This window comes from Volvox carteri (genome assembly GCF_000143455.1).
Source record: "Volvox carteri f. nagariensis unplaced genomic scaffold VOLCAscaffold_109, whole genome shotgun sequence".
NCBI lineage: Eukaryota > Viridiplantae > Chlorophyta > Chlorophyceae > Chlamydomonadales > Volvocaceae > Volvox > Volvox carteri.
Window position 1 is genome coordinate 151,281 of NW_003307652.1, and position 9,930 is coordinate 161,210.

General features: G+C 55.1%; 1 protein-coding gene across 1 annotated transcript in view; it reads left to right on the forward strand.

Annotated features, from left to right (window-relative positions):
* VOLCADRAFT_108374 (uncharacterized protein) overlaps positions 1-5,999 on the forward strand; it is a gene marked incomplete at its 5' end in the record, with an annotated part of 7,654 nt that extends 1,655 nt beyond the window's left edge. Inside the window, 7 exons of the mRNA XM_002958847.1 lie at positions 848-934; positions 1,173-1,322; positions 2,518-2,571; positions 2,883-3,085; positions 3,546-3,685; positions 4,001-4,176; positions 5,182-5,999. Of these exons, the coding sequence (XP_002958893.1) occupies positions 848-934; positions 1,173-1,322; positions 2,518-2,571; positions 2,883-3,085; positions 3,546-3,685; positions 4,001-4,176; positions 5,182-5,451 (1,080 nt within the window). The 3' untranslated portion in view covers positions 5,452-5,999. The remainder of the gene's footprint in view (positions 1-847; positions 935-1,172; positions 1,323-2,517; positions 2,572-2,882; positions 3,086-3,545; positions 3,686-4,000; positions 4,177-5,181) is intronic.
* Between the last annotated feature and the right edge of the window lie 3,931 nt (positions 6,000-9,930).

Consider the following 9,930-nt stretch of genomic DNA (forward strand, 5'->3'; position numbering starts at 1 on the left):
GGGAGGAGGGGGGAGTTGGGAGGTGATGGCGAAGCGGCGAGTTCAGCATTACGGCTACCGCTTCGATTACTCGGTGAGTGTGTATGTGTGTATATATATGTGAGCCGCGGGAAGTATAAACATATATATTTACATACATACATACATACATACATACATACATACATACATACATACCCGCCCCTCGCGCTGTGCTTCGGCCCTGGGCCCCCGGCTTTTCAGCCCACAGTGTAATCAACGTCATACATACATACATACATACATACAGTTTGACGAAGGAAATCACAGTGTGCAGCAGAGCTTTACCGACAAGTCATTGTAGTCCATAAATGAAGAAGTGGTAGAAAACAGCTGCGGATTAATTGAAATTGTTTGAAATCATTAATCCTTATGTCGAGATGTAGATAAGTCAACAAGATGGGAGAAAGACGCCCGAGAAGCTAGTAGGAATAGCCGGAGGCGCTGTGGTAGTGGCGATAGGGACGACTACTGGTAGTGGCGCACGAGCAGACAGACAGACAGACATGCGGGCAGACAGAACACACAGACAGACAGGCGAACGCCGGTAAGCCGAAGAACAAAAACCAAACCTCAATCCATCTGCGCTCTTGTTCGTGTGGTGCCCCTCATCACGATGTATACCGTCTATCTGATACTTTTGACACAAACACACGCACATCCCGCGAACTTGCACACGCACGTACTTATATACACATACACATCACGTGCACACACACACACACACCTTTCTGTCGCCCTTCCAACAACCCGCTCTCTGCCCGGCCTTCCGTAGTCTCCCTCCCTTACCCCCCTTATCCCTCCCCATGTTCCTCACCCCGTTTCGAAGACTCGTAATGTGGACCCCTCCCGACCCATGGGTCACCTACCCCCCTGGGTGAGCGACCTGGTGGAGCGGATATCGGCACTGCCGGAGGTAAGGTGAGGGGGGGAATGGGGGGAAATGAAAGGGTGGAGGAAATGGGGCGTGTGTGTATGGCACTTGGGAGGTGGGGGAGGGAACATCTGTGTGTCTGCCTATTTGTCTGTCTGTGCGTCTGTGCCGAATACCGGATACCAAATCAGTGTAGGGGGCGACACACCAGACGGCTAAGCGGAGGGTAAGATCACCAAAACCCTAAAATCCACCGAATCCGTTACCCACTCCACTGCAGGTATCTCAGCCGTTAGACCAGCTAACCGTCAACGAGTACGACCCCGGAGTGGGTTTAGCTCCCCATGTGGACACCCACTCGGCCTTTACGGGCCCTATCATCTCCCTGTCACTCGGCAGTACGGCAGTGATGGAGATGCGGAGGGGGGAGGTAGCCAGGCCGCTGCTACTACCCCGGAGGTCGCTGCTCGTGATGGGGGGGGAGTCCAGATATGCGTGGTGAGGCGTGTGTGGACTGTGTGTGTTTTGGGGGGAAGGGGTGAGTGGATGAGTGCTGTGAGAGTGAGTGTGGCTTTGTGGGGTAAGTAGGGGAGGCGCGAAAAAAACATGCGTTTTGGTAGTGGTGGTAGGAATTGGTCCGGGAATGGGTTTGACAGTTGCCTGACCGTTGTTGGTTAGGTGGGTAAAACAACCGCCGGGTAGTTGGGCTCTTCCACGGTTCCAGTAATAAGCTGCTGAACCGTACCCCCCGCGTCGGTCCCCAAACCCCCCCGGTTGGTAAGAAACACACTTCCTGTCAGCTCTGTTCCTCTTGAGGGGCCCCATTCGTGTTTGTGTGAAAGTGAGTGATGGGTTTCTTTTATTTGGGTTTTTTCCGCCCCATCCTTTCCCTTCAACCCCTTCACCGCGTCACCCCTCTCCTTCAACCCTTCACCCCTCTCTTACACCCCGACCCGGCCCCCCCCCCCGCTCCCCCCAGGCAGCACTACATCCCCCATCGGGTTGCTGACGTGGTCGGGGGTCAGGTACTGCCCCGAGGCCGCCGAGTGTCGCTGACGTTTAGGAAGGTGTGTGTGTGTGCGTGTGAGTGCGTGCGTGTGTGTGTGTGTGTGTGCGTGTGTGTGCGTGTGTGTATGGGAGGAGGAAAAAGGGGGAAGACGAACCGCGAGCGAGTGAAGCTGATGCCAAGGAAAGAGTGCTGCGGCGCCAGATGTAAAGAGGGGGAAGGGGGGAAGGATGGAAAGGGGAAATTGTCTGGAGGAGTCAGCGACGGAACTATGAAGAGGGGGAAACGTGCACGCGTGTCAGTGACGGGTGGGGTTTTCGTTGGGGGTTGTTAGTTAGGATTTACCTTACAAATCGCGAAGTAACAAGACGTCGGCTGAGTCCTAGAACGTTGACAGTTGGCTAGGTGTCAATTATGAGGCCGATTTATGCTACCGATACATACCCCCCCAACTCCCCCACACCCCAACCGCCGGTCCAAACCGCTCCCTTGATTGGGACCGGCTCCGGCAGTTGGTGCTCTGAAAATTTTAAAACACATACACACAGAGAGACACTCTTAAACCCTTAAACTCCCCCCCCCCCCGAACACACGCACATACACGCGCTCTCATGAACAGGTTCGCGGTTATCCCTGCAACTGTAACTACCCGGACTGCTGCGATAGCCAGCAGGTTGGTGGTTAGCGGTTGGCAGTTGGTGATTGATGTCGGCGAAGCGACTGGCGGGATGTGTTTATATAAACATATATGTCAGTGGTGTCTAACGTATGTGTATGTATGTATGTATGTACGTGTGCATGTCTACACAATTTCCTGAGCTGTCTCGACTTGTACACCAACCGGGACGCAGGAGGCTGAAGAGGGGCTGATGACCGTTGTCGTTGTTGTTGCAGGCGGATTTGCCTCCCACTCGCATCTCCCAACTCCAACTACACCGCAGCCACCACCACCACCACCACCACCACCACCACCACCACCACCAGCAGCCTAATGACGACGACGATGGTGATCAGCAGGCGCAGCAACCTCAAATGTCAGCTGAGCAGCAGCAGCAGCAGCAGCATGCAGATCCGCAACGGGAGCAGGAGGGGAAGGAGAAGGAGGAGGAGGCGAGGTTGGCGGCGCTCGAGGCGGAGTACGTGCACAAGGTGTACGACGCTATCGCACCCCATTTCAGCGCGACACGGTACGGATGTACGGATGTACGATACTGCATTCTACAATGGTATACATATAGGGCCTCGGGCGTGCTGCGGCTGCTGGTTTTACAAAGTCCCGACAAAAGAGGATGCCTTTTTTTTTTGTTTTCATTGTAGCTTTGGACTTCGGAAGCAAAAACTTTAAACGTTTAGAAACTACAGGACGTGTACAAAGTCGGCATAGTTATATGAGATGTGTGTGTGTGTGTGTTACATGGTTGGGGGTGCGTGACCCCATACCTGTAAGACTACCCATACGAGCCGAAGGCCCAAGGGCAATACTACAACGCCTAAAAGCCACGGAGGAAAGGAAAACACCGCACATATGAGATGTGGACTTTATCTAACGTGCCTCACAAAACGCAGATGCAACTTGTGGGACTCATTTTCTAACCACTTAAGGAGCAGCATATTTCTGCGACACTTGCCTCCCCCTCCTTTATCCAGGTTCGCTATCTGGCCGCGGGTTCGCAGCTTCATCGAGTCGCTGCCGAAGGGGGCAGTGGTGGCTGACGTGGGTTGCGGTAATGGCAAGTACTTTGGAGTGCGGCGGGATCTGGCAGTGCTGGGCAGCGACATCAGCTCGGGTGAGGTGATTGCAAATAGATCTTTGAAGAGGTTCATCTCTCTATATATACATACATATATATACTATGTCCGTGTTCCTTTGTTTGTTTGGTAAGTACTGCATTTGCCGTTACTTACATCATCTTTAGGCCATCTGTACGACATCTGTGTAGTAGTACATGTATTATTGATTGATTGATTGATTGATTGATGATGTGCTACATGAGTATATACAAACCGGTCATCATGTCAGCTGATTTATGATGGTTTGCCACGTACGTCGTAACCATGCGTCACGACCTGACACGGCTGTGTTTGCCGTACTGTACTGCAAGGTCTTGCGGAGGTGGCGGCTCAGCGGCTACATGCCCCCGGCCTGCCGCCGTCCGCCTCGCCCCCCGCCGCCGATGCCCTCGTCGCCGATGCGCTGCACCTGCCGTACCGTCCGGGCAGTTGCGACGGCGTGCTGTGCATTGCCGTACTGCACCACCTCAGCAGTCGCCGCCGCCGGGTACGGCTGCTGAGACAGCTGCTGCGTGCCCTGTGCCCTCCTGCCAGCACTGCCAGCAACGGCGGAGGTATTGGCTGTGGCTGTGGCGGCCGGGCACTTGTGACGGTATGGGCTACTGAGCAGGAGGATCCCGCCAAGACGACCGCGAAGTGGATGAGGATACCCGCACCTGACGGCACCGCCACTTCCACAGCTGTATCCAAGCCCACGGCAGTGACAGCCGCGGCAGTGACAGCCGCCGCGGCGGCGGCGGCGGCGGCGACGGTGGGACAGCCCAGCGGCATGGGCAATGGTGCTGCTGGCGAGGGCGCCATCATGCGGGACATCCCGAGCAGGACTACGGCTGGTAGCGGCGGTCCACGTGATGGTGATGGTGATGGAGGAGTGGACTACTTCGTGCCATGGCATTTGCCTTTCCACCGAACTGAGGCCGCCAGGGCGGTGCAGGTGGCTAGAGAGGCCGCGAGGGGGGCCGCTGCAGGGGCTGCCGGAAACGGTGGTGGCGGCGGTGGCGGTAACAACGGCGGCCCTGGCGGTGCTGATGGTGGTGGTGCTGCTCCTCTGGGGTCATCGTCATCATCATCATCATCAGCAGCAGCAGCAGCAGCAGCAGCAGGCGGACCGAAGGTGGGTGCAAAGATGGTGTGATTCGAACATTCCGGAAGTTATTTTGCGATTGATAGCAGCACGTGTGGTTGAAAGTTCAGGGTGCAGAAGTTCATGCGTTTTGCTATACATGGCTCAGTGCATGCACTTAAAAACAACATTATGGACTTAGGGTTTTGCAGGTAATGCAGATTTCTTGCGCCGCACCCGCACGGGGAGCCATGCCGGCTTTATTTATTTATCAGAAAAACCAACAGCCAACAGCTTTTCCCAACCAACCGTGTTTTCCACCCGTTCGCCTCATCTAGTTCGCCCCTGATGTTACACTCCAAGACCGAGTCTCCTGCCTCACCGCCTCCCTGAACCCCTGGACAAACTACCCGTCGCCCTTTTCAACAGATCGACACCTCCAAGAGCGCTGTCGTGTTCCAGCGCTACTACCACCTCTTTGAGCGGTCGGAGCTGGTGGGGCTGGTGGAGCAGGCGCTGAGGGAAGGGCCCGCCGGGGGGTTGGGAAATGACGGTGACGTCGACACCGATGGCGGTGACGGAGGCGCTGTTGTGTACGGCATGGGTACGACGACGAACCTGGCGCCGCCGTGGGGTGTTATCGAGGAAGTGTTTTATGATCGATCCAACTGGTGCATCATATTTCGGAGAGACCGATGAGGTGGTGGTGTTATCATTATCAGCATAGCGGGCATAGCGGTATATATGTTGCACGAATTGCAGGCGGGGGGGCCGGAGGGGTGGTGTGTAGTGCTTACTACAACCAAAAATTGGTGTGTGGAGGGTGAGAAAGTGATAACAATACCGAACCCAGGCTTGAGCCCGGTCGGGTAGTTTTGCGTGATGCCGCTTTCCCTCCGCGACTAGCGCAGATTACCCGCAGACTTTGCACAGTGAGTTCCTCTGAGTTTGAGTAGTAGTACTTCTACATGAATCTCCGGCTCGAATGAGGCAGAGCGAAAGAGATGTACGCGTCGGGATGGGAACGACGTTACGATTGGTATCGAGACTGGTAACCCTGTCCCTACCCGGATTCGAATCAGGCCTGGGCAGTTCGACCACCTGCGGCCACTGATGAGACGGACGTGGTCGAGGACACCCTGAGCTGCAGGGGGGATTACTGTAGCATCCTGTCCTGGGGGTATCAGGGGGTCCCGACACCCGCCGGTCGGTACTTTTCTGAAGTCGTGATATAACAAAGCTCTCCTAGTGTCCAATCCTTTTTCTCGCTTGCTCTAGCCATTACCAATTCCCAGAGACGTCTGGGCTAGTGTTTCCGTGGATTTTATCACGCATTTGCCACGCACTAAGGCGGGGCACGACGCCATCGTCACCTTAGTGGATAGGCTGATGTGGAAATGTGCCGGGTCGCTCCCACCACGAATGATGTGACCGCTGAGGACTTAGCCCAGCTGTACATGGACAATGTCTTCCGCAGCCACGGTTTTCCAAAGGAAATCGTCTCCGATCGAGGTCCCCAGTTTACTAGCAAATTCTGGGGAGAGCTCATGCGCCGTAGTGGCACAGAGCGCAGGTTATCAACGGGGCTTACCACCCGCCAACGGATGGTCAAACAGAGCGGATGAACCGCCTGCTTCAAGAAGTTCTGCGCAACTACTGGCCTCGAGTGTGTCCATCCCCTTCTGAGATGCTTTTCAGCGTGCCGTGTGACCCCTAGACGAGCGCCTTTAGGAGCTCCGCATCAGCAACGTGAGGCCTCTGCCCGGGATGTCTCTGCCCGGGATGTCTCTGCCCGGGATGTGCAGAAGGACGTCCGGGAGGGGTGCGCCTGCAGCAAGGGGCTCGCAGACCATCACATAATTTCCGTGCAACAGCTACGCAGTCGCACTTTGTGCAGCATCAGTCCAAGACATGGTGCGTGCCCCGAGCAATCAACCTCTGGGCAACACGCCTGCGCCTCGGTGTGAAAGACCTGGAGGAGGGCTGCTCCTACCCGTCATGTCTACACCGTTGAAAAGCTTGGTACCAGCATGGAGCTTAAAAAATACAACACAGATGTCGTAAAATGTATAAGTGTCATGTAAACCTGGGGGACGCATTGCTGCAGGCGGGACTGCCAACAATGCTGTGAGGTGGTACAGTAAATAGCCACCGTTGCAGTGGTGACGGTGCTGTGCAAGCACGGTACGAACACATGGACAGAATGGTCACCGACAGCTTTGGTGGCGGGCTGGTGTGCAACCACCACCTGCAGTTACCTCGACAGGCCGGTGCTGCCTCCTCGGTTGGTTTAGCGGGGAATAAAGCCATGTCTGATACTGCTCGGGGTACACTACCACTACCACCACCGACATCACCACTCTTGGACTGTTATTGAGACACTAGCTGATCTGATTGATACTCATGACCTTGTAGAAGCTGGAGTACGTAAGCATGATGCAAAGAAACCGAGCCAAATGCACGTCGCCTGTCTCTGTAATTGTAATACACATAGCCTGGAAAGGAAAAGCACTAGTGCTCCGTACCGGCACGCACAACACCTCAGCACCAGACTAGCACTGCTGGTGCCAACAGGGGGATTTTGCCAACAGCTGCTCCCCTATGAGCGACAAACTCACGCCCACAACTTGCACTTGTGTTCTCGATGTGAAAAAGTGGACCGCCCTTCCACCGAGCTGCGTCTAAGAGACGACCCAAGGGGTGGAAATACCGATCAACTTCGTCTGAGAGCGGATCCATGCAAAGCAAACTGTCCTCTACTAACCGTAAAAAAGGGCAGGAAGGTCCAACAGTGTTCCAACCGCTCTTAGGTCGGCGGCCTAATGCAGTAAAAGAACCCAACCGCACCCGAGAGTCAACAACTACTCTGTGGATGGCCGCGGTCCATGATTTGCGCCGCCTGATCAGGTGTGCGATTTCCCGTCGATGTGCTGTCGCTTGCGTGAACCGGCGTCCCGACTCCATCACAATGACTGCCGCTAGGAGGACCACGAAATACATCCCAGACGTATTGTTGATGTTGTTACAGGGTGGTGGTAAAGCTTCACCAGCGGCCCCCTTTCCCTTGGAGGCAGTTCCCTGCACTTGTTGATGTTGTTACAGGGTGGTTAAGCTTCACCAGCGGCCCCCTTTCCCTTGGAGGCAGTTCCCTGCACTTGTTGATGTTGTTACAGGGTGGTAAAGCTTCACCAGCGGCCCCCTTTCCGGTGTGCGATTTCCCGTCGATGTGCTGTCGCTTGCGTGAACCGGCGTCCCGACTCCATCACAATGACTGCCGCTAGGAGGCAGATACATCCCAGACGTATTGTTGATGTTGTTACAGGGTGGTGGTAAAGCTTCACCAGCGGCCCCCTTTCCCTTGGAGGCAGTTCCCTGCACTTGTTGATGTTGTTACAGGGTGGTTAAGCTTCACCAGCGGCCCCCTTTCCCTTGGAGGCAGTTCCCTGCACTTGTTGATGTTGTTACAGGGTGGTAAAGCTTCACCAGCGGCCCCCTTTCCCTTGGAGGCAGTTCCCTGCACTTGTTGATGTTGTTACAGGGTGGTAAAGCTTCACCAGCGGCCCCCTTTCCCTTGGAGGCAGTTCCCTGCACTTGTTGATGTTGTTACAGGGTGGTTAAGCTTCACCAGCGGCCCCCTTTCCCTTGGAGGCAGTTCCCTGCACTTGTTGATGTTGTTACAGGGTGGTTAAGCTTCACCAGCGGCCCCCTTTCCCTTGGAGGCAGTTCCCTGCACTTGTTGATGTTGTTACAGGGTGGTAAAGCTTCACCAGCGGCCCCCTTTCCCTTGGAGGCAGTTCCCTGCACTTGTTGATGTTGTTACAGGGTGGTTAAGCTTCACCAGCGGCCCCCTTTCCCTTGGAGGCAGTTCCCTGCACTTGTTGATGTTGTTACAGGGTGGTTAAGCTTCACCAGCGGCCCCCTTTCCCTTGGAGGCAGTTCCCTGCACTTGTTGATGTTGTTACAGGGTGGTAAAGCTTCACCAGCGGCCCCCTTTCCCTTGGAGGCAGTTCCCTGCACTTGTTGATGTTGTTACAGGGTGGTGGTTAAGCTTCACCAGCGGCCCCCTTTCCCTTGGAGGCAGTTCCCTGCACTTGTTGATGTTGTTACAGGGTGGTGGTTAAGCTTCACCAGCGGCCCCCTTTCCCTTGGAGGCAGTTCCCTGCACTTGTTGATGTTGTTACAGGGTGGTGGTTAAGCTTCACCAGCGGCCCCCTTTCCCTTGGAGGCAGTTCCCTGCACTTGTTGATGTTGTTACAGGGTGGTAAAGCTTCACCAGCGGCCCCCTTTCCCTTGGAGGCAGTTCCCTGCACTTGTTGATGTTGTTACAGGGTGGTTAAGCTTCACCAGCGGCCCCCTTTCCCTTGGAGGCAGTTCCCTGCACTTGTTGATGTTGTTACAGGGTGGTTAAGCTTCACCAGCGGCCCCCTTTCCCTTGGAGGCAGTTCCCTGCACTTGTTGATGTTGTTACAGGGTGGTTAAGCTTCACCAGCGGCCCCCTTTCCCTTGGAGGCAGTTCCCTGCACTTGTTGATGTTGTTACAGGGTGGTTAAGCTTCACCAGCGGCCCCCTTTCCCTTGGAGGCAGTTCCCTGCACTTGTTGATGTTGTTACAGGGTGGTTAAGCTTCACCAGCGGCCCCCTTTCCCTTGGAGGCAGTTCCCTGCACTTGTTGATGTTGTTACAGGGTGGTTAAGCTTCACCAGCGGCCCCCTTTCCCTTGGAGGCAGTTCCCTGCACTTGTTGATGTTGTTACAGGGTGGTTAAGCTTCACCAGCGGCCCCCTTTCCCTTGGAGGCAGTTCCCTGCACTTGTTGATGTTGTTACAGGGTGGTTAAGCTTCACCAGCGGCCCCCTTTCCCTTGGAGGCAGTTCCCTGCACTTGTTGATGTTGTTACAGGGTGGTGAAGCTTCACCAGCGGCCCCCTTTCCCTTGGAGGCAGTTCCCTGCACTTGTTGATGTTGTTACAGGGTGGTAAAGCTTCACCAGCGGCCCCCTTTCCCTTGGAGGCAGTTCCCTGCACTTGTTGATGTTGTTACAGGGTGGTAAAGCTTCACCAGCGGCCCCCTTTCCCTTGGAGGCAGTTCCCTGCACTTGTTGATGTTGTTACAGGGTGGTAAAGCTTCACCAGCGGCCCCCTTTCCCTTGGAGGCAGTTCCCTGCACTTGTTGATGTTGTTAC